The sequence below is a fragment of the Talpa occidentalis genome, unplaced genomic scaffold (genome assembly GCF_014898055.3).
Source record: "Talpa occidentalis isolate TD23 unplaced genomic scaffold, MPIMG_talOcc4v2.1 talOcc4.12, whole genome shotgun sequence".
NCBI lineage: Eukaryota > Metazoa > Chordata > Mammalia > Eulipotyphla > Talpidae > Talpa > Talpa occidentalis.
In genome coordinates this window covers 70,322,414-70,347,256 of record NW_023601212.1, presented here as the reverse complement: position 1 = coordinate 70,347,256, position 24,843 = coordinate 70,322,414, and the positions used below count along the sequence as shown (strand labels likewise).

Here is a 24,843-nt window from a genome sequence, read left to right as displayed (position 1 = left end):
GTCAGCCATTTGTTCACTTCAAGTACATAAGAAGCAGTAGACTGTGAGACTGAGTCAAACCAGGTAGATTTACACTCAGGCAGGAGTGTGTCCTGGCCCAGCAGTGGCCCCTAAAATTCGTATCAACCCAGAACCTGAGTATGAGTCCTTTTTCGGGAATAGGGTCTTTGCAGATGTCATCAGCTAAGTCTTGGATTTATTATGAATTTAGAAGGAGTAAGTGTGGCTGTCAGGAGACACGTCACTGAGAATCTGCAGCAGAGGAAGGTGTGTCTTACTGGGGGGCTCCTCTTCATGAAATAGGGCTGGAAGGCAGAAGGGGGAGTTCAACAGAAGTGAATCTCGTTGAGTTGGAGGAATTAGCAATTAGGCCCACTTGGGAGCCGTTTAGCCCCAAACAACATAATATTCTCACCTGGAGGAGGGAGGGGGCTCACACCTGTGCCCGAGGCCCTGGCTGCGGCCCTGGACGGAAGGGCCGGGTCTCGGGATCAGGACTGAAGGGTGTGCAGGCTGCCCATTGCAGACAAGAAGAAAGGCGAAGGGCAGGAAAGGGTCTGCAGGCCCTGTCAGTGGGGGGAGCCATGTGTGGATACTTGAAAGGTCTAAGCCGGAACCCACCAGCTTCCGAGTCCAGCTACACAGCAGCCTGGCAGGCGCCAACTGGAAACATTAATCCCAGGGAGCCGGAGCCGGGAGCCGAGCTATTGTGTCACCACCTGCCTGGGGTGGCAGACGTTCCCACACGGACCAATAAACAGAGGATGTCACGGGGCAGGACAGGGAGTCTCTCCTCCCCTGCATTTCCTTTTCCTCCTCCACTCAATTTTTGGGGGTTTCCTAGGACATCTATGGAAGACCCTCAAAGGTTTCCTGAGGTCTCAGTACCAGTGGTGCCCCTGCATACTAGAAAAGTCAAAGAACAGGAGATGGTGGATGCATTCAGGCTGGGGCAGGTGCACCCCAGGGGACACTCATGCTTGCTGTTGGGAACAGCATTTCCAGGGGATGGATTTCTCTGCAGCCCCCACCTTCCAGCTCAACTTCCCTAACTGGTCCCTCCACAGACAGGACGGCCAGCAGTCCCTTGCTGAGACCCTCTCCACCGCCATGTTAGTTTCCTCCCTCTGGAAGATCCCTGAATGAGGGAACTGGAGTCACCCCCTTTCCTGTCTTTTCATTCTGTTCTTGCCATCCCGTCTTGTCCCGAGATGCCCATCCTAACTCTGTGGTCCCCACACTCTACATGAGGCACCGGGCTCAGGGTCCTTCCTGAAAGGACTGCCCTGCCCTGTCCTGCCCACCAGCCCCCTCCCAGCAGACCCACCTTGAACCAATGATGGTCTGTTGCTTATCTCCACCACCTCCTTGAGGGCAGGGGCCATGCATTGCCCATCTGTGTCCCCAGGCCTGGCTCCAGGGAGGCTGAAAGTAGAAACCACCAGTGAAGGTAGAATGTGTTGGTAATGTTATAGAGCAGGCCCGATATTGAACGGGTTCCTGGCTGTGGGTCCTCACCCGCGCGTTTATAAGGGACTTATTAGCCACCTTCCCTTTGGTGGTGATGGGATTTGGAGTTCCCAGTGTCTTTGGCTTTGGCCTGGGGTGGGGGTGGAGTCCACAAAGCCTGTATGGAATTACCTTTAGGACATCCTGTTCCCCCTAACAGTAACACCTGCCCACCTCTCCCCAGCCCAGCTGGTGAAGGGACCTTCGGCTCTCAGGGTGTGAGTCACCCCAGAGTCAACACCCCCTAATCCCAGGATCCTGACACAGGGGGAGAAAGCTGTTTGCTCCCCATGAGTCTCCGGGAGAGAGGGGCTGCTTCCTCATGCCCCAGAGGGCACAGATGTCACCCCAGGGGCCAGGCGTTGGGTGAGAGTGTCAGACTATAGCGGCACTGTGGGGTGAAGCAGGGCTGAAAGCGACTCCTCCCCTCTGAGCTAACCAGCAGGGTCTGCTGTTCACCAGGGTGGCCTCCTGCTTCCCAGATGTCCAGCCCTGGAAAGGTCAGCGCTCCTCCCACCGAAACTCCCAGAAGAGAAGAGCTGACGCTAGCCGCCAGCGCCCCCACCAGGCCAGGAGAGGAATGGCCACTTCTGCCTCCAGCCCCCCACGTGTCTTTTTCTAGCACACCAAAGTGGGGGTAGATGGGCACAACAATGGGGATAAACCAGCCTATTTGTGAAGATCTGGAGTTTGTGACAGGCTGGGAGTGGGGTGGTGGGGTTGGAAGGTCTCTGGAGTTTAGGACAAGTCACACAACGCAACCACCCCCTTCACTGCAGGAGCCCAAGGAGCCAGGGCCTCTTCACCAAACATCCTCCTGAGGGCCAGTGGCGGGGGAACCTCTCCCTCTCACACTCTCCCTCTCCTCCCTCTCCTCTGATGTTAAATTTAGGAGACCATGAGGTGTAGCTCAAGGTTATATTATGACTTTCATGGGTCCTGGACAGTTTGGTCCCTTCTTCCATAAAAAAATATTTTTAAGTTCTATTTCACAAATGTAGCCTAGGCTACTTTTTTGTTATGCAGGATACTCACTATATTTATCTTAAAAAAAAAACAAAAGAATTTCATGAACCCCAAAGCATTTTAAACATTTTCGTGAACCCCAAAAGTATCATGGTACCAGACACTGTGATTCTCGGGCCTGGTGAGTAAGTGGGCCCCATAAGCCAGTGAACACTATGGCTTATGGGTCCACAAAGAGCAGTCTTTGTGCTGGGTCCTGACCCTGGTGCCCTCTGTGACAGCAGCTGCCCAAGCCCCAAGTATTCCAGGAGGTCCACCTGCTCTTTGAGAACAGGTGACTGCATCTCAAGGCTTTGCCTTGATGACCAAACAGCCAGAACAACCTTCAAAGTAGCCAGAACACCCTGGGTCTAATCTAGCCAGTCTTTGAACTGCTGGTTCCATGATCCAGAGGTTTCTCTAACTCAGGATAATTAGAACGCATGGAGTTGCCCTGGATTCTATTGTAACAGCATTGTATTTCCTTAAAAAATAACTATTTGGAAATCCTAGGGGTTGGAGGGAGCAGAAGCAAAGTGTTAGTATCGGTGGATTTCCATGGAAAGGTAAACTAAGTTGCCGTTACAAATGAGGATAGACCCACACCACTTTGGATTATTCTTTCAGTTAATCATTATCAAAGCAACCGATCATAAAGCCACATATCCATGAATTCCCATTTCATTAAACCCTCCTCTTGATAGCCTAGACAACTGTTCAGCGATTTCAAAAGTTCCCAGGCAAAATATTTGCAGAATCAATTAAATCAAAGCATTAAATCTGTGACTGAAGAGTTCTGAAGCCATCTAAATTTATCTATTAAATTAAGCTTTAGCTGCATCAATAGATTTATTACTCAAGCACATAGTTGAAATTTTACAAACTTATTCTGGATTACTTTTGCAAAGAGAACAAATAAAGATGAAATTTTATAGTAAATGGAATTATATGTCATGTTAAAGCATTAGGTGAAGGATTGTTTTGTATTTCATCAGCTTTATAAATTCAAACTGTGACATATCAAGTTTCCCCAAGTGGGAAGGGATACACCTGTAAAAGATTAAAACCAGCATGTCTTGTTTCACATAAATAATTGTTCTGTGATATGAAATTGTGAAATTTAATCAGAGAACCAAATCCCTTAGCCTCTTAAGTCCCAACCCCCCCCATTTTCAAAATGAAAACTTGAACTAGTAGTTTTCAAATGATGTTAGTTATAGGAATACTCTATCAAGTGAAATAATCATTGTTAATGACAATTAAATCTTTGTGTTTTCACGCAGCCTTGCATTTCATGTGCATACCACCCTGTGGTAGGTGTCCTTGTGTTGCAACTGAGGAAACTGAGGGTAGAAGACAGAAGACTGAAGCTAGAAGGATGGAAGAGCAGAATTCACATCAGTCTGTCTGACCTCAAATCTTAAGCTCCTCAAATTCCTATATGGAAAGAGGAGGGGGCTTCACTGATTGAAAAGACAGTGGGACGTCCCCAGGGACCCTCTGCTTCTCATCCTTGAAGTTCACTTTAAGAAAGATCTATTTTCTTTTTCTAAAAAAATGAATTTCCACTAAGAGCTTTGTCTTTATATCCAGTCAAATAACCCTTTTAAAAATTTTCATCATGATCAAAACACAAACTTTTAAATTCTCATAGCGCTCTTAGGTTCCCAGCCCCCACCCCAATAGATGCAAGGATACCAGGAATCTGCAAACCAGGTAAAATTCAGGCAGGGAGGAGAGTGACAATAATGTGGCATATGGTGACATCTACTGGTAAGACATGGTATTGCACCAACTTCCTCCATAGGAAATGAAACAGCTGGTTGAGGCTAAATTCTCTCAGTGTTGCGTGTGAATCAAAATAGGAGAAATTTCTGCCACACAGAAAGCAGAGGGAGCTGTTGGAACCTCTAGTATAGCTAAATCCCTGCCTTGCCGCCTGTAGGGTAGGTAAAAAGTGTCAGGCTTTTCTGCCCTCCCGCCATTAGGATAGATGACGGAACCCTGTGGTCCCTAATGCATGCCTGATGGCGGGCACCTGGAATAGGGTGTGGGCATATGTAGATGGGATTCACCTTGGCTAAGACTGGGCTTTTAAGGGCGGCATCACCAGCAGAAGCCAAGAACAAACGGAAGCAGGAGAGCAGAGAAGCAGAGAGAACACGAGAGAAGGCCGGAGAGCCCAGATAGAGTGAAGAGTTGCTGGGGGCTGGGAGGCCTGCCAGCCTCTCCGCCCCCCAGCACCCCTGCCTGCTGTGTACCTGGTAATCCCAGTAAAAGCCTGCAAAAGCCACTGAGGGCTCCAGGACTCCTCCTTTACCCAGTCTGCTGGATCAGAAAACCTGCTAAGTGGCCTGTCCTGCCACTGCACCGCCATTGGCTGCATAAACTCAGTGAAGTCACTGGTGTCCTAGGTCAAGAGCCTTACTGAATCACAGAGGTCTGGGGCCCCATCTCACAGACCTCATCACTACACCCCAAGCACCAAGCACACCACAGGGCCCTGTCACAGAGGGATCTCCAAGACTGTGACTCCTCTCCTTTCAAATGTAGGCGCATGTCTTTTTACCTCTTCATACACTAATTTTTAAAATAATCTTTGGTTTGCAAAGAGAACTCCACAGTAACTTTCAGAAATTCTGCTCCTACTATAAATACCTGACTAGCCCATATCAAGGTTTACTATGCCCAGTAATTTGCAGGGCCTGCCAGTAACTATATGGCCACAAAATAGGTGGCTGAAACCCTTCTCTTAAAAAGCTTATGCTTTGATTGTGGAATAAAACAGTACTCCTTCCCAACTAAGCATTCTTGTCAAATCAATTGGGATATTTTCTACGTGATCATATCTCTGATTTTATAATACAAGCCAATGGGAGAGAACATTCTTTTTATAGTCAGTCTTACTGGAAGGTATCTTTGCTATAAAGGGAGTTTCAAGGATCTCCTGGGAAGAACCGAAAGGGATGAGCTGAAATCACTGTCATCACCACATAACAGTGTTCCCTCTCCTGGGAAGGTGGTGGGATTAAGAGACTTTGTGAGCCTCATCTATTGTTCTTAAGTAGAGTACTAGGGCTCTGAGGGCACTAACCCAGAAAGCAGGCTGTAAATCCTCAACCAAGGAAGTTTTGTGAGAGAGCTGCAAATTTCCCATTCAGGGTTTGTTCTGTTTACAGATCAAGTTGTTTGTTTAAGCATTTCTATTAATGAATAGGGAGAAATTTACTCCTCAATGATCCAAATAAGATATAACAATATCACAAATAGTTGGTATTGATTAAGTACTTATTCTGGCCTAGAAACTGCTCTAAAAGCATTAAACTTACTTAATCCTCGCAACATACATAAAGAGTACTATTTTTACCACCATTGTACGGAGGAGGAAACTGAGGTCATGAGTCATTAAGTAACTGAAGAAGCTGTGATTGTCTCAACTAATTTAGACTTGCTGTCCTTGGGGGAGATGTAAAAGGGAACTCAGCTGCCCACCCACCATAGTCCACTGTCTACTCTTAGAGGCTTTATAGTGGGCAAGCCTGTTTCCAGCTCTGGGGTCTGAAATTATTTAGATAATGAAGAATCCTACTTTCTGCAAGGGCCAGAAGTGGCACAGGGGATGGAGGTATGTCCAGCCAAGATCTGGAAAGTACATATATTTCAATCATGGATTTCTTGGATTTTCTGGGAGAGAGAAAGAAGGGGACCATGAAATAACTATGGTTCTTTTATGCCTGTTGGAGTTCTTGAAATGCTCATCTCTTTGCCTTCACCACCACCCAAGGGTACTCACCTGAGGATCTGAGTAATTCTCAGCATTGTGTTTCATAAGGAAAGGGGGATTTTAGGAGAGTCAAGTTCCTCTGGCCTGCCTCTTAGCATCATGTGCAGTCTATCTTATTTAATCCCAAACTCCAAAGTACACCATCTTAGGACCCTATCAAACCTAACATTGGTGACATTTGATTGATTAGATTGACCCATCCTCAGGTGAGTACCCTTGGGTGGTGGTAAAGGCAAAGAGATGAGTGTTTCAAGAACTCCAACAGGCATAAAAGAACCATAATTATTTCATGGCCCCCTTCTCTCTCTCTCCCAGAAAATCCAAAAAATCCATGATTGAAATATATGTCGTTTCCAGATCTTGGCTGGACATACCTCCATCCCCAGGTGAGGAACAGACTCAGGCCACAGCCAAGCCTTCAGACAATTAAAAATATCTGTGATCCTAAGAGAGCCCCACCCTTCACACACCAACCGCTGGTGTAGGTGACCCCGACAAGCAGGCACAGAGCTCAGGATCCAGAATTGGAGAAAGGACTTCCCTTCGCAGCCACAGAATTTCTGGGACGTTGCTCAGCCTCCCACCCCACGCCTCTTTCCTTCCCCAAGTCCTTGGTCAAACAGCCAGCCTTCCTTCGTGTTACCCAGAAGTCGGGAGGAAAAGACTAAGTCTATGCTAGAAAGAAGCGCTCCTCTGGCGTGGAGCTCCAGGTTTCCCTTGTAATTGCCTCCTGGGTATGACTTTCTTTAGGAGTGGACCGGCCATTTCTGCCCTCCACCAGGTGCCACTTTTTTTTTAAGATTTATTTTTATTTATTTATGCATACAAGAACTGGGGTACTGGGGTACAGGCCAGAAGTGCAGGGGGTAGGAGGATTCACCAGAGACAGAGTGGGAAGCAGAACAGGTGGATCTACTGAAATACACTGCTGAGGAGAGCAGCGGGCAAGACAGGAGAGGTCTGCTGCACCATGTGGGTCAGCTCCCTGGCCGGGGATTGAACTCATGTACAGTGGCTGGCAATAGCTTGATAGTGCTGAGACTTTAACACTTGCACCACCAAGGAGGCCCCCAGATGCCACTTTCCTCTATAAGTGTCAATACAAGTGAAATGGGCAGTGTTTCCAGTCCAAAACGATGATCTGAGCCAACTTCGTAATTCCCAGATGTGATGACCTGTGGGACAGAAGAGGACACACACTCCATGCCACCAAGAGACACAGCCCAGAGGTGAGTGAACCTTGGAAGACCAGACATTTGTGGAGGGTGTGCAAAATACTACCTGCCGCAGCCTTGAGAAAGGGACGGGTGTGGGAGCACTTGGGCAGAGCCGGTGGCCGGGGCTGAGGAGGGGGCTCCTGGAGGCCCCAGGTCGTGGTGAGCACTGCCGGCTGTTGCAGAGGAAGATTTTGCCCGAGGTGAGATTGCCTGTGTGTGCCCCTCTCTTCCTACACTCCCCCGCAGGGACCTCTAAGGGCATGAAAGTCAAGAAAGAATAAGCTTGTTTCCTGAGCGGGAACTGCAAGGCGTCAGTAGGGACACACAGCCTCCAGCGGAACAGCAATCACTTTCCCTGCTGGACAAGGAATTTGTAGGGAGAACAATGTGGAGAAAAAGTACCAGCTACAAAACCCAGAGGCCAATCTGAGGTGTGCCAGGCAAATTCAATAACACAGGGCTCCTCCGGATATATTCTGGCGGAGATGGGATGTTGAAGGTAAAGAAAAAAGGCCTGTCACCATCCAGGGAGAAAACAAAATAGACAGGTTATTTCTACCGAGAAAGAACAGATTTCTCCTTTGCAACCTTGAGGGCAAAAATGCACTTCAATAGCGGAACAGCTAGATAACGCATGGTGGGGGTCGGTGAAGATGGTGGGCTCAGGCTGCACGTGGCAGGGACACGCACGCATCTCAGTGTTGGGCAGAGAGGATCACACGAACACACTGTGAGTCTGTGTGTGTCAAAATCTAAAACATCCCATGAAATGACCTACTAGTTAAGGCTCAGTGTCTAAAAGGTAAAAAAAAAAAAACCTACAAGCTAAAAGCTAGGGTATATTAACTCAAAATTCTAGGGTGTGGTTTCATTTGGGCAAGTCGAGGGACACCTTTGGAAAGTATTTTGAGGTGTTGCTGAGGTCCTAGTTCTTAGACTGGTGTGGGTCCCTGAGATTTGCCTTACTATTCTGCATATTTATCTTACTATTTGTATATTTACAAATACATGTTCTAGACTTTTTGGTTTCTATAAGATTTCATGCAAAAGTTGTAGACGATAAAAAGACATTTCAGGTAGAAAAATAATAAATACAAATAATACATATCAATGAACAGCAACTTTTTAGAGATTGCAAGAATGGGCAGCAGCAGAAATATGACAGGGAGTATATTTTAAGAAAAAAACCTAGCAGAGTACCAAAAAGAGAAAAAAAAAATAGAGGTGATTACAGTGGATGAATATCATGACAAAAATAGATGCAAAACCCCTAATTGTTTTTTTGATAGGAAATTAGACAAAGAGCTGTATTATTAAGGCTTATTGGGAACTGTTGGCATTTATAATAAAAATATGCGCTTGGCTCAATATTAGAAAATCTTTTATTATAGTGCTTTGAATTCAGAGAGGCTCCCCAGGATGCTATCAGCGGATGCTGAAAGTCATTTGATCAAATTCAACACGCTTCACTGATATTAATAAAAAATCAAGAAGTCAGTGGGCTGTAAAAGTAAACCTCTTCAGCAAAAGGAAAAATGTTTACTCCATACTTAAAACACAAGGGACATTCCCATTAAAATCAGGTAAAATATAAAGATATCTACTGTCATGACTATTATTCCAAAATTGTTAGGAAGTCTTAACCAAGTGTAATACAAATTAGAAAGTATATACATTGGAAAAGAGAAGACAAGATCATAATATTTTATTTGATGATATCATGACCCAAAAAAAAATCAAGAAAATGAACTGAAAATGATATGTATTAGCTCAGAGTTCTTGTTACATGTGTGGGTCCTATTGCAAAACAGATACACAAGCTACCAGTGGCAGACAGCAAAATGCAGGGCACCTGGGCCTCCGTGACTGCAGGAGACAATTGCTCCCAGCTCCTTTCCATTTTTGTCAAGAGCAAATGTGAGCTTACCTTGCTAGAGATTTAGATCTTTCAAGAGAATTTGTAAAACCAGGTTTTTCTATAAAATTTCCTGATATTTTTATGTGGATAACTAATTCAAAAATCATCTCAGTTGAATGTATCCACCAGCCAAGCATGACTGTGGGCCTCCAGCTGTGACCCTCACTTTCCTAGCTGACTAATCTGCCAGCAGAATAGAGGGAAGGGGACAAAAATTAATGTTTGAATGACTTGTCATGTGAAATAAATAAAATTAAATTTCTACTTCTGTCATACCAAGTTAGATCCACAGATAAAAGGATTTAAATGTAAAAAAATGTAACTGAACAGCACTAGAAAAAAACAGCTAAATATTTTTATAATTAGGAAGTGAGTGAGGAAGACTTTCTAAAAATAGCAGCAAATACAGAAATTGTGAAAGGAAAACACTGACCTCCAGTACATATACTTTTTAACTATCTCAGGTCAAAAAAAAAAAACAACCACACATACACACACACAAAGTCCAGTGGCAGACTAGGGAAAATATTTAAAACACATGAGATCAAAATCTCTTATGGCAGAGACTAACTTACAAATCAATAGCAAGCATCTCCAGAAAATGTCAAGTTCAAGATGTGGGAAGATGGTCACAACATAAGAAGTGCCAGTTGCCAACAGGCATCCTCACTCACAATCGAAGGCTACAAATGATGCCAGTGAAGAGATGCCAGTTTTCCCCTACTGACGAAGACTTTTAAAATTGTCTTTGAGGTCATGTTGGCAAATCAGGTCGTATCGGTGGAAGTAGCCAGGAATCCAACCTGTAAAACATTTGTGTCAGCATCCCTGCCTCGGCAAGTCTACTCTAGGAGTTCAGTCTAGGGAAATGAAAATATAAATGAGGATTCAGTTGCAAGATGCCATCATTGATATAATAGCTGGACACAAAAACAAACCAAAAACAGGACAGTATGAACACTGATTGAGGAAAGGTAAAAGGAGTGCATTCATGGTAGTTGTTTAAAGTCTGAAGAAATCTTGAAATATTTTTATTATTACGGAAAGATACTTACAATACATTACTAAGGTCTTTTGTTAATTTTTAACTAAATTGATTTCAAATTAAAAGAAAATCAAGTTTATTTTCATTTTACATTAGTGTGACTATCTCTATCTACACAGTCGACAGAGATCAGACACACCCTCCCCACCCCAATGGTTATCTCTGGATTGTGTTGTTATGACAATTGTGTTCCAAATTTCCTTTTTCTACATTTTTTTTTCCCTACAATGAACATATTGCTTTGACAACGGAGGAAAACTCGATGTTTAACTAAAAAATGAAGCAAACTGAGGGGCCTCAGGTAGACTAATTGATGATTATAGTTACTTAGCTGTATCAGGAGCTAGACATGGTTACCATGGTTTCATTTGCTGTGTATGTAAATAAATACACACCAGATGGAATCAACAGACTTACCTTTCCACTTATATTTTGCTTGGATTGTTTTTAAAATAAAGTCATATTTAAATGCTGGTAAGAGAGCTACCCCCACATATGCAAAATGCCAGAAGAGAGCTTAGTAGTAACACTCTGAAAAATTTAAATTTTATTGCAAATAATCCACAAAGTGGGTTTTCTGCATGTGGTTTATTAGAGATGTCCATAAGTACCTGGTTAATCTGCAGCCACTTAATACAGTTAATAGACCTTATACAAATATTTACAGGCCCAGAGAGATTTATTGGCAGACTTGGCCTTCCTTCCAGGCCCAGTTAACAGTGAATTCCTGCCAGCCCCTCAAACACACAGAAAGAGAAGTTGGAAAGATTTTGGCAATGGCTTAGGGAAGGAGAAGTGTGGAGTGTGGCATTTACTAGATGAATCTGAGAGTGTATTCATAAACAAGAAGGCTCGTGTCCAAAAGAACGAAGTGGTACATGGAGAAACTGCAAATTAAGAGCCTGTACTTTAAAAGCAGGATTACATTTGTTTGACCTGACTAATCCCATCTCTGCTGCCCATTGCTGCCCAGCTCGGCTCCCACCAGGGGAAGATACCGTCTCCAGCCTTCTCATCTGCTGCTTGCTTTAAGTAACACCTGTAATGGGGATTCCCAGCCAGATATCGGGTTCCCCACTAGGACATATGACCTCTGGCACTTGACACGATCCATTCCAAACTCTGCTTTCTTCCCTGAACACACTCCTTGTCTAAATCCTCAGAGCTCTAAATCCTCACAGCACTACCGTCCTCCAAATTGCCCAAACCAAAAGCCAAGGATTCATTTTGGATTTCCTTTCCCTTCTTCCCCTACCAAATCCATCAGCAAATCCTGTCTATTCAGTAAACAAAAATACTGAATCAGCCCCCTTCTTGCCATGTCTGGTACTAGCGCCCTGATTCAAGCCAGCTTTGCCTCTGATTTTTGCAATAACCTCTCCTTGGTGTCCTTGGTCTCTCGGACCTATGATCCACTGAGTTGCCAGTGATTTCTTAAGACAGCTTTCATATATTTGCTCAAACCCCTCTGGTGGCTTTCTACTGCACATAAGAAGACCCCCAACTTCGCCCAGCAGGGTATAGTCTGTGAATGCCCTTCCTCTATTTTCCATGTCCTGAGAATTATTCTCAAGCCACAGGGTCTTCATTGGACTTCGAGGATTCTAAGCTCATCGGGCTGCACATTTTGTTTCTTTTGCCTCAAAGTTCACCCACCCGAGTCCCTCCCCCTCCCTATTAATTAGTTTTTAAGAATACACATTGAGGGCACGCAGTGTAGCTGGCTGTCAGGAGACTGGTACGCATCCAGATCATCTCCAAGATGTAATACTGATTCTCCCGAGCCCCCAAAGCTGCAGTCATTCCAAAGGAATTCCTCACTCCCAGTTTCCTCATCTCTGGGACCAGTACTGACAGTTCACTTCTCTCTTGAAAATTTGAAACACAGAGATTTACACTCACAGATTTGGACACTGGAGGTCACTGGAGCTGGTCACTGACTGTAGAAGTCCCCAAACTGCCGTTCTGTTCAGCTTTTCCCTTGGAGCTTATAAATTACCCAGTATTCTTTTTTTTTTTTTTTTAACATTTATTTATTTATTTATACAAGCACTGGGGCACAGCAGAAGTGCAGGAGGGTGAGAGAATTCACCAGAGCCAGAGCGGGGAGCAGAGCAGGCAGAAGGACCGAAGTACACTGCTGAGGGGAGCAGCGGGCGGCAGGAGAGGTCTGCGCGCCATGTGGGACCCTCCTCCGGTGGCCGAGGAGCTGCCGGGGATCAAATCGGCGCTGCAGAAGCTGCGGGCAGCTTCGCAACCCAGCGCTCAACTGCTGCGCCACCGGGGAGGCTCACCCAGTATTCTTTAAATAAGTCCTTTAGTTAAAGTCAGTTTCTATGACTTACAACTAAATGAGTTTTGCCTGGGACAATGAAGGACTCCATCCTAACCGCCCAGCCTCCTAGAACAACGTCCATAGAATTCTTTTACTGGGATCACAGGCTACCCCAGGGCCTCTGTGAACTCTACAATCAGCACCAATGCTGGTATTTGTAGAACAATTTCATATTCATCCTTTCCTCTCGTGCGTGTATGCACATATGCACACACATGAGCACACACACGAGCACATGCACACACATGCACATACAAACACGCACTTGTATTCTTTCCAGGTCCTCTCTTCACCCTTTGTAACTTTTCTCCAGCATCCATGAGGCTGGATTCTGTGTGTCTGATGTGTGCTCACACTTGTCTGTCCTCTGCAATTCGGCACATGTACATGAGGGGCCTCAAGCATGCACGGGCAGTGAATCTGAGCTCTGAAGGGAAACCCCTCTTCTAAAAGGAACACACTTCCCCTGCCTTTCCTGATTCTCGCCTTTCTATTACATTGTGTTGGTTCAACCACCAGGGGTTCTCTCCTTTGATGAACCCTACACTTCCCACCAAAGCCATGCACACACTCACATGCACACACAATATGGCATGCAACGAAAGTTTTTGGATGCCTGATTAAGAATCACTTCATTACAAAGAGTATGTCTGTGACTTTCCTCCACCCCTAAACACACACCCCATTAATTCCCACCCTTCTCTATGACTCATTCACACCTCTGCTGCCAGACACCGATAAAATAAACCTGACTCCTCCCTCCTAGGGTTCATTGTGCTGTGAAACACAGGCGTGCATGCACACACACACACACCCCCCCCACCCCTAACAATTACAGGCACTTAAACTTATGAGTCATTAAAGGCTTCCCCCATTAGAAGTTTTCCCAAGACAAACATTTTAAAATTTCCTAGATTACAGTTTATTTTTACAAGTCACATTTTAAATGCTTTCCTTCACTGGGAGGCTCCTTGGACCCTGACTGAGATAAGGGAACAGCCAAGTACTATCAGCAGCACGCTTATCAAGAATTTCTTAGGTGCGTTATTTCCTGGGAAGATTATCACAGTGATTAATCTCATCCATTTCTAGTTGTCAGTTTCAGAAGGTGACATTTTTGGCCTTGTTCCCAGATCCTGAGGATGTTGTCAATTTGAAACCTGCAGTTTCTTACAGACTGACTCTACCTTCCAATTAGAAAAGAAGTCTGAAGATGTTGATGCTTCCTGGTTTGCCTTCTCCGAGATAATTAGTGTTGACGGAGGAACAGAAAAAGCAGAGAAGACAGATGGAAAGAAGACAGGGTGGGCACAGTAGCAAAAGTGCTGTAACATTGGAGGTAGATATAGGACCGGGCAGAGTCCAGTTTTTCTACCAATGCCAGTGGCTCACAGCAGGCCCCAACACCCTAAAGCAGGTATCCCTTCTGCTCTGGGGGCTCCCGGGGGGATGTGCTTATTTTGATGATTGTTTTTCAAGACTCAACATGGTCTAGCTCAGGGTTTCAGCCTCAGCATTACTGACACTTGGGGCCAGAGTTCTTCATCGTTGGGGCTTGTTCTGTTTTAGGAGGCCCAGCAGCAGTTACATCTCCAAGTTGTGTCCCCAGAGTGGGGAGCAAAAGTGCCCTGGCTGAGAATCACTCAATAATTTAGTCAGACAGATTTAGATTCCAACTCTCGCTCCATCCTTTACAAGCCTGTGACTTTGAAAATAAAGCATTTATCTAAGCCTGTTTTCTTGTCAGTGAATCATACTTATCTGAAAATGTTTTGAGAGAGAAATGTAATGAAAACTATGAAAATGTCCCCTGGGTGCTCAGCAAGCATTTGCTCCCTCCCTGCTCCAGCTTCATTTATCCGGTAGCATTTACCAAAACTACACTGTGTGAGGCTGTGGACGCAAAGCAGTTCTTCTCCTGCAGGAGCTGACTCGAAGAGCATGCTTCTCTGTGTTCAGAGAGAATTTACCAAATCTTCTAACTCTGGCCCTCTCTTTTTCTTGATGGTCCCCCTTGCATGCTCCCTTGGGAGGGAGGACCCGTGAGTTGGGCCTGGAAATGGCAGTTCATCCAAGAGCAGGGGGAGCACACGGCAGGGGCAGGGACGCAGCACAGGCAAAGGCTTGACAGTGTGGCAATGCCAGGGGACCGAGTTCTCCAGGGCTGGAGTGAGGCTGAGTATGAGAAACCGGGGCAAAGTATAGGATGCTAGGGACTTTGGGCTTTTCCTTGCAAGTCAAGGAGCCCTCAAGGATGCTTGTATCAGGACAGGGACAAGGACAAGATCTGCTGTGGGAAGCAGGCTGCAGGAAAGGGGAGGTAAGGAGAGGAAGGATGAAGGGTGGAGAGTGGGAGTAAGGAGCTACCCATTCCAGGTGAGAGATGACAGGACCTGAACTGTAGAGTCAGCAGTGACAATGGCAAGAAACCAGGAGGATCCGGGGACATTAAAAGGTAGAACTGACAGATCTAGTGACTGACTGCCTGAGTAGGCAGGTAGGTAGCAAGCACAAGAGGAGGTGATTTAAGATTTTGGTTTAGAAAACCGGTGGACACTGCTGGCATTTAGAAATGAGAGGCACCCAGAAACTGTCCCTTTTTCACAGTTGCCACATTACCACTGCAAGGGGATTCACTGTCCCTGGCTCCCGCATGGCAGATCTGTGCACAACCCAATCCAGTAAACCCAGAAGCGCACGTGGCACACTGAGCAGCTCCAAGATGTCTGTTCCTCCGTCTGTCTCTGCTTGATTCCAGGAAAGCCTCAGGAAAATAGTATCAATGAATGAGAAATAATCACTGACCCCAGGGAGCTCACGGAAAATGGGAAATTACAGCACAACGTGATCTGTGCTCTGTAACGGACATGCCCAAGCAGAGATCACTCCACAAAGGGCATCTTAAACCAAACAGAGGCACGTGATCGAGACACAACAATGAAAAAAACAAAGAACATTTTAGCCAAAGAAACAGCAGACACAAAAGTGCAAAGAGGTGGTATAATTCGGTATGACTGCAGGGTGGGGTGACGTGGAAGATGAAGTGGGAGACAAAGGTGAGAAGTAGAGGATAAAGGATCTTTTGAGCTAAATTAATGAGCCCAAATTATAATGAATGAGAGATTTTAAGCAAGGAAGTTTCAAAGCCCCCTTCTTGGTCTTTAAACACACGGAGTTCATTCCTACCTCAGGGCCAGCGCGCGGCTTTTCCCTCAGCCAGGTCGGCCCTTCCCTCTCGTTGCAAATGCACCATGTCTTTACTTCCTTCAGGCCTCTACTCAAATACCACCTCAAGAGGCCTTGTAAGCACTTTGTCTAAAGCAGCACTCTCTCGCCTCACCATCACTCAGCTCCCTTGCCTGCCTTTTCTCTTTGACAACCATCATTGCCTCCCATGAACGGTCAGCTCCATGAAGACTATCAGAGCTGCACCTGCGATGCCTCGCACATCGAAGACTCTCAGGGCTGTTTCCTCAGTTAAGGACTTTTGATGAAAAATGAAGTTTTGCACTGTCAACACCCGTCATCATATAGAATTAAAGGCTTGTAAAATACAGATTTGGCTCAGAGGACCTACTCTTGTCGCTGACAAGCTGTTTGGATTTGAAGAGTCACTTGTTTGAGCCTCAATGTTCGTTATCTGTAAAGCAGGAATGGTAATAGCCTCTACTTCCCCACCTTATATGCCACAGAATTGGGGTCTCACACTTCACTTTATTAATGAGCTATCTCAACTGTTCACTCTTCAAGTGTGGACCTTGCCTTACTCATCCACTGTTAAGATTTGGCACAGGGCTGAGATCTGTAAATAATTACACCCCCACCCCACCCAAAAATTGAGGACAGAGGTTAAAATTTTCCTCTGTGAAATGAACAGCTTCAGTCACACTCCAACTTATTTTTAAGTAGTCACTATAAATGTCATTTCATTTTATAGAGCAGACAGAACCATCAGCGAGGTGTCTGAGCAGCTAGAAATATTTCCAGTTAGTCTTTTTTGTTCAGGATCAGGAACGTGAGAGCCGTTTTGTCTAAATGCTCTCCTGGCTCAGTAAACACATGCGCTATTTGGATGCTCGTGGCCCAGGCAGGATAAGGGTGTCCATGCGCAGAGCACAACCCTTGAATGACCCTCCACACGACAAAGTGCTGTGTAATTTAAGGGTATAAACCATCTCCACTTAAGAGTCAGCTAACATATGCTGGGACTACACAAATACAAAATCACCCAGCCAGAAAGACACCTCAAGACTCTCTACATATGGGTCTCCCCCGGTGGCGCAGCCGTTTGAGCGCGCGCTGTGAAGATGTCTGCAGCCTCTGCAGCGCTGGTTCGATCCCACCGGCCGGTCAGCCAGAGACAGTCCCACATGGCGCCGCAGACCTCTCCTGTCTCGCCCGCTGCTCCCCTCAGCAGTGTATTTCAGTCAGTCTGCCTGTTCTGTTCCCCACTCTGTCTCTGGTGACTCCTCTCACCCTCCCACACATCTGGTCTGTGCCCCGGTTCTTGTATAAATAAATAAATCTTAAAAAAAAAAAACCTCTACATACATTTTAACATATAATTACTATCTTTTCAAAGGACCAGACTGATATTTTATTAGGAATAAAATTCCTAGTAAATGAGAGTTAAAAACAATGACTTGGTATAAATTCAGGGCCTTTTCCTACATCCATTATTAGATCAGGGAAAGTTTAGACTCCCAAAGGAGCTCCTTAAAGGCTGGTATTCAGGCAACAGCTGGGAGGAGAGTGGGGTTGCTCGTTCTGCGTCAGCACAAACATTGAGCATACTACCTACTTAAACCTTACCAACCTTACCTACTTAAACCAAACCTTACCAAACAATTCTTTGAGAAGTACAATACCACCCCATTTCACCGACAGAAAATTAACTTATCTAGGTAAAAGAATTATCCAAGGTCAGACACTGGGATTGGAATCTTAAGCTGTCTAGGTCTGCACTCATGTCATAGTGTCTGGGACATTATTCTAACTATGGGAGTGCACAGATTGTACACTGTAGGGCATCTTTTTTTTTTTTAATTTTTTTTTTATAGAGGCATGCTTTATTTATTTTTGTTTGTTTGTTTTTTTGTTTATACATGCACTGGGTACAGTCAGAAGTGCGGGAGGGTGAGAGAATTCACCAGAGCCAGAGCGGGGAGCAGAGCAGGCAGAAGGACCGAAGTACACTGCTGAGGGGAGCAGCGGGCGGCAGGAAGGTCTGCGCACCATGTGGGACCCTCCTCCCGTGGCCGGGAAGCAGCCGGGGATCGAACCGGCGCCACGGAGGCCGCGGGCAGCTTCGCAACCCAGCGCTCAACCGCTGCGCCACCTGGGAGGCCCTGTAGGGCATCTTTTATTTTTTGGAAACAGTAAGTTTTCAAAGCTTCCTAAGCTTGATTCACACTAGCTGGGCTAACATACGGTTCAGCAAATTAACTTAGCTCAGGATATGGATAGGAAGGGTATTATGAAGTCAGCAGTAATAAAGAAATTATACAATTTGGTGAGAGGATTTGGATGTGGGAGGACATTATTAAAGGTCTAGAATTAAAGAAAAGTTTGGGAATGACAATTTTTTGCATCACTGCAAGAGAACTGTCCATCAAGCAAATACCTAAAAGACTAAGGGCAACTTGACTGGCAAGTCATTTGCTGGTACTAGTATGGAGTTCTTTATTTTGCAGCAATAACCTGCTGGGTCCTGAAACTGTGCAAAACTAATCCAACGGAAAGAATGTTGTTAAGGCATGGGAACACTCAAATTCTAGCCCTGTCACTCATTAATAGGTCATTTAATCTTTGAGTCTATGTTCATTTATAAAATGGGGATAATGAATATCAACTCTAAAGTATTGTTGTGAAAATTAAGCAAAACTATGGCAGGATAGGTACCCTAAATCAGTTCATCATGAAAAACAGAACTTAAGCATCATCAAGATGTAAAATCAGTTAATCATTTGTTGTTTTGGGGAAAAGGGTTGATGTTAAGATTTCAAACACATATAATCATTTACCAGGAAAACTTCTTAAGGATGATTACTATTCTTACTTAGAAGACATCCAGACTTGCGCAAAATAATTATTTGTTCAACTTTGACGAAAGGAAAATCCTTTTAACTCTTTGTTTTAAAGAGCAGGGAAAGCTAATCATGCCCTTTCCTTCAAGGAATCTTTGAGATCTAAGAATGTCTGTTCAGTAAGATTAAACACAAATTAGAGATAGTTGCATATGGGCAATGCCAAATTATTTTGCCTAATATCTTTGTTTCTAAGAAAGGACTTTTTTTGAGATTCATGCTTATGTATTTAGTGGTGAAGTTTAGTGATATTTGCAACTTCACAATTCATAATAAGTTATATAAATAAAAATTATAAAAATAAAGCAATATGGTAAAATGTTAACTATAGAACTTAGTAGGTATATGGGTAATGTTTAAAGCTGTCCATAATAAAGCACTGGAAGAACACCAAGAGATTGCATTTTGGGACTTAGGAACTGTCTCATGTGAAACTTGTCATTTTTTTCCCTTTTCCACTAGTTCTATTGTACAAATAAAACTGATGGGGCTGATGGGTGCAGAAAAACATTTTGACGGAGAAATAACAATATATTCAGCTTAAGTCAACTAACTAAAAGACAAGTTCTACAAACCTTTTGAAATAATGTGACATGACCAACAGAGGAATTCAGACATAAGAAAAATCAGTAACTAAATCTACAGTTTTAAGAGTCTTTTGTATGGGGATGTCAGGCTAAAGACCAAATATTATCCAGCAATTAGTCTTTCATTGGCCCTCATCTAGGGACTTTATCTAGGGATATTCAAGGACATTTTGAAGACATTAAAGCAACTGCAAAAACTAAGTTATGCAGTCCCCTTTGTTTAGAATAGACCATTTTGAGAAACATCTGTCATTAATGCTTATTTGTAAATGGTATACTGATCTCAAGGAGTGGTATAAAACAAAATTATGTAGGAAATAAACCAGAATGCTATATAACCAAAAGGACTGCAAGAGAAACGACAGATACATTATAAAACCAGAAAACAAAAAAAGTGAAAAACCACAGAGGTGAAAAAAATCATTTCTTGAACTAAGTGTTTTTCCAGCATATAAACTGCAGAATACTCTGCATCTTTTAAGAAGCACCTGCAGTTCTTAGGTAGAAAATGTCTTGCAGGGCAGTTTCCTACAAAGATCCCAATAGAACTCTACTAACTGCTAAGAATGTTAAGGAAGTGATCTAACACCTGTTTCAAGTCATATTTAGAATATTAAAAATTGAAGCAATCTTAAAGCTCTAACAGTGGAAGAATGATACATTTGCAACTTGAATATCAATGTGAGATTATTCAGCAATTTTTTTTGAAAGATTTATTGGTTTATTTATACAAGAACCGGGGTACAGGCCAGAGGTGCGGGGGGGGGGGTGTGTGGTGGTGGTGGTGAGAGGATTCACCAGAGACAGAGCAGGGAACAGGACAGACTGACGAAATACACTGCGTAGGGAGCAGCAGGCAAGACAGGAGAGGTCTGCCCCACCATGTGGGATTCTCGCAGGCTGACCAGGATCGAACTGGCGCTGCAGAGGCTGCGGACAGCTTCACAGCGCAGGCACTCAAGCGCCTATGCCACCGAGGGAGGCCCATATCCAGCAATTTCAATATAAGTATGAGTAAGTCATAACAAAGAAAGCTAAAGTAAAAGCAAATTAAGTAAATATACTTATGATTTTAAAAAGTTAGGAACACCAAAAAAGACAATTATATTGGAAAGTTAGAATTCTATTTGTTTCCCACAGCTGTTCTACAAAAAAAAAAAAAAAAAAGAAAAGAAAAGAAAAAGTTCTAAGTTATTAATGGCAAAAGAATGAAAAAGAAAGATAAGAATGTAGTGGTTGGAAGGTCACAAGTGAAGTCATATACCAACAGCCCTGATGGTAAGACCTGCAGTGTGATAAGACTAGATATTCTAAGAAAGGTCACTGTTAACACACAGTTGTCTGGTATTTTCACTGCAACAGTAACCCATGCAAACCCACCCATTCTTCCCTTCTTTCTAGTAGCAGGTCCTAAAAGTTATCAAAGAAGTGCTGCAGGAAGTTTTCTTAATTATGACCAGTGTGCAGACATCTTCTCAAAGGCTTTTGAGCCCCCAACATGAACTGACATGAGCTATACCAATTCTCTGGAACTCTTTCTTTTAAAAATGTGAAAGTACTCACTCTGGCTCTGGTGAATTCTCTCACCGTCCTGTGCTTCTGACTGTACCCAGTGCTTGTATAAATAAATAAATAAATAAATAAATAAATAAATAAATCTTAAAAAAAATGTGAAAGTACTTATCTTTTTTTTCTAAAAGATTTATTTATTTATGCATACAAGAGCTGGGGTACAGGTCAGAGATGTGGGGGGTGAGAGGATTTACCAGAGACAGAGTGGGGAACAGAACAGGCAGACTGACTGAAACACACTGCTGAGGGGAGCAGCGGGAGAGACAGGAGAGGTCTGCTTCGCCATGTGGTTTCTCCCTGGCCGGCCGGGGATGAACTCATGCTGCAGAGGCTGCGGATCACCTCATAGTGCAGTGCTGAATCCCTTGCGCCACCAGAGAGGCCCGAGAATACTTACCTTTTAAAACCACAATCATAAAGTCAAACTCATAATACTATTGTGTTAGGGAGTCCTCAACCTATAGGGCTATGTTAAGATTTTTTTTGGTTGCTTGTTTGAAACTCAGAAAGCATTATTCTCCCAGAAATATTGTAATAGTAAGGGAATGGACCTGTGCACCAAAGCATCATTTCCAAGACCATTTTCTGGTTTTGAAGGTGAATGGCTACTTAAGATGCTTCCTATGCTTCTAGGAGTTCCCGTACAGGCCTCCATTTCCATCACGGAATTTTCACAAGTGGGTTACTGTTAAGCTGGGAAATGTCTAATACTTTAACTTTTTAATAGTTAAAATCTACTAATATTACTTTCACAACAAAGATAACACTTTATTCTAGATGAAAAATATTACTCTAGCAATCAAAAAATTAAAAACAGGTATAGAAGAACACTAAAGGTTCTAACAGTGGAACTCAAATATCAAAAGCAAGATGTTATTTTAAAATATGCAAAGACTCAAGTTTAAAGTTTTAAACTCAAGCTTAAATTGAAATTTAATCCTTTCTGTATAAAACCAAATGGTAGTTGAATATTAGGAGATTAAGTCCTGAAAAACTAGGTTATAAAACAAATACATGAAACATGACTACTTAAGTTTTGGGGATTCTTTATCTCATAAGACCCCACTTTATACAAAATTAACTTTCCCAACCTGAGCACAGTAGAATGTAATAATTTATATCAAAAAGTTGTACTTTAGAAACACTTTGTGAATTTTCACAGCATTAGGAAAGCTTTAAAAAGAAAACGTTGGTGTTAAAAGATAAAGACAGATTCAAACAGCAGCAGAATGTAAGAACAAATACTGGCAGAGACCTTACCTCTCTGACTATATTCTTCTATTTTTCTACAAAAACTTTTTGGCACCTGCAACTTTGATCAGCCTACCCATTTTCAAATAGATAACCTTTATTTTTCATCATGTCCTAGGTAGATCAGCCCTAAGACTTCCGAGAGAGGGAACCTCAATCAGAGTCCCATTTATATATGAGGCAAACATTCGTTTTAATTTGTCGCAACAGGATTTTATGCTCCAAACAGAGCAATTCTGTAGAGTGCTTAGGATGTTTTAAAAACTCTCCAAAGCTCCTCTCTGGTCCATACAGATCAGAGCATAATAGATATAAGTAGCAGAGTAATTGGAGGACGTTTTAGTCATATTTGATCCTCTCTATTAGGGGTTTCCCCTTGTAGTGGGAAATAATTTGAATTAGGATGGAACAGTTGATAAGAAGGAAGAACAAACCAGCTATCCAAATAAAGAGAAAGGTGTTCTTTCCTTGAAACTCCAGCCCATATGCGGGAGCCAGCCACTGGGCCTGCCCCATAAACCACAGCAGCAGCAGCAGTACAGCTCGCCTCCAAGGCATTCGCACTAGCGGCATCACAAGGGGCAGAAGGCAGAGGTACCACAGAAAGTACTGGGAGGTGCAGACTTTGTTAAAAGTCACAAAAATAGACGTGTGAAGAAAACAACAAAAGACAAGGTCCCTGTAATAGGCGAAAGACACTGCTGACAGCAAGATTAACTGTGGGAGGAAGGCGGCCATGCCCAAGGTGAAACTCCACTTGCTCTCCGCCGTCAGGTACAGCATGTAGAAGTATGGGGAAAAGTTGTGCCGGATGTCCCGCCTGGTTAGGTGATACAAGTAGGTGTGCTCCAAAAATTCCCAGCCGTACTGATAGTAAAACCCGAAGGTCAGGGCAAAAAATGTGAGCCCAGTCACCGCCACAAAGAGCAGCACGGACCGACTGCCCAGCCGCTTCAGGAACTCGTACAGGCGGGCCTGGAGTGAACACGGGGCCGGCCGCGAGCCGTCACCGCGCTCCGGCAGCAGGTGAAGGGCGATGGGCAGGATGTAGGTCACCGGGTACAACTTCATGTGCACCGCGAACCCGTAAGCCACGGCGGCGCAGGCGACCAGTCGCTTCTCGAGGAGGTAAAGCGCCGCCAGCACCAGGCAGACCACCAGCGAGTCGGCGTTGCCGCGGCTGGACACGGTCATGGGCAGCGGGTTGAGCAGCCAGAAGACGCAGTAGCCGCAAGCGCCGCGGCGACCTAAGCCGCGGCAGCGCAGCAAGCGGTACAGCAAGAAGGCGGCCACCATGTCCCCGCTGATGAAGAGAAACTTGCCAAAGAGCGGGCCCAGGTGCACGCCGGGCACCAGCAGCCAGCCGAGCAGCGGCGTGTAGCGATAGGTGGCGCGCAGGTACGGGGAGCGGCCTGCGGCCATGAAGTGCGCGGCGTCGGAGAAGACCTGGTAGTCGATGTCGGTGTAGCGCAGGCGCAGCGCGCGGTCCTGCAGGACGCCATAGAAGACCAGGGCCACCCGCGCCGCAAAGGCCAGGCCGAATATACCAGCGGGGGACACTGGCAGCTGGAGACGCCGCTCGGCCGAGTGCCCCCCGCGGCGCATGGCGCGCCCACAGTCCTCAGCCGGGGCCGACGGCCTCCGAGCGCTAAACGCGGCCCCGGCTTCCCGCCTCAGGCGCCCGGCGCGTCGGGCACCGCCGCCACAAACTACCGTTGATCGTCACTTCCGGCGCGACGCTGCCCTGTGCCGGAAGTCGGGCAAAGCCATCCTTCTTTGGGATTGGCTGCCTCGCCCCTGGGCGGGACTTCGGGTCGTGCCTGGTATTTAAGTTCAGCGGCGCTGCTTAAGTGCGGTTCTGCCTAAAGAAGGGGTGTTCTCTGCTCTGGCTCTGGTGAATTCTCTCACCCTCCCGCACTTCTGACTGTACCCAGTGCATGTACAAACAAAACAAACAAACAAACAAATAAATAAATAAAACATGCCTCTATAAAAAAAAAAAAAAAAAGAAGGGGTGTGCTTGGGAGTGAGTCCCTGTCTTGGGCCACATCACTCAGCCTGGGCAGAAACAGCAGTGACATGTAGGGGTGAAGAGAAATAAACAGATCCTTTTCGCGGGTGATCCGGGCTGTGGGACCGCCCGGGCTGAACTGAGAGACGACGCTCTGTGTTGTCCCAGTGTTTAGGAGACGCCATTGTTTATATCCCTGCAGTATTGGGGACGACCTAGAATGTGTGTATGTCCTCCCCGGTCTAGTGAATTCTTCCTTACCTACTCCAGATTACCGGGAAGGCCGTTTTTAATCTGGCAGCCTTAGGCGGAGGAGTGTAAGAGGCCTGGGAAGCTTCTTATAAGTCTCAAATCTGCCATGCTCTTGTGCTTCAATGCCACTGCATCCACAGTTCCTCTGGCTAGCTGCCCTAGGCCCCCCTCCGTCACCGCAGCAAACACCTACTTAACCCCTCATGCCTGGATTCGAATGTTAACTACACAAAGCTTAGCCTGCCAGCAGCTCACTTTTCATCAGTATCCA

General features: G+C 44.9%; 1 protein-coding gene and 2 long non-coding RNA genes across 3 annotated transcripts; 1 reads left to right on the top strand and 2 right to left on the bottom strand.

Moving 5' to 3' along the window:
• Positions 1-24,610, bottom strand: LOC129145509 (uncharacterized). Its single transcript, XR_008551184.1, has 3 exons — positions 24,582-24,610; positions 1,328-1,425; positions 1-305 (listed from the first exon to the last, which is right to left on the bottom strand). It is a non-coding gene; the product is annotated as an uncharacterized LOC129145509 (long non-coding RNA).
• Positions 4,965-14,239, top strand: LOC129145510 (uncharacterized). The gene is made up of 3 exons (XR_008551185.1): positions 4,965-5,063; positions 7,464-7,527; positions 13,980-14,239. It is a non-coding gene; the product is annotated as an uncharacterized LOC129145510 (long non-coding RNA).
• PIGM (phosphatidylinositol glycan anchor biosynthesis class M) lies at positions 20,265-23,953 on the bottom strand. The gene has a single exon (XM_037504466.2). The coding sequence runs from the start codon at positions 23,912-23,914 to the stop codon at positions 22,649-22,651; it is 1,266 nt and encodes a 421-aa protein (XP_037360363.1). The 5' UTR covers positions 23,915-23,953; the 3' UTR covers positions 20,265-22,648.
• Positions 24,611-24,843: the final 233 nt, after the last annotated feature.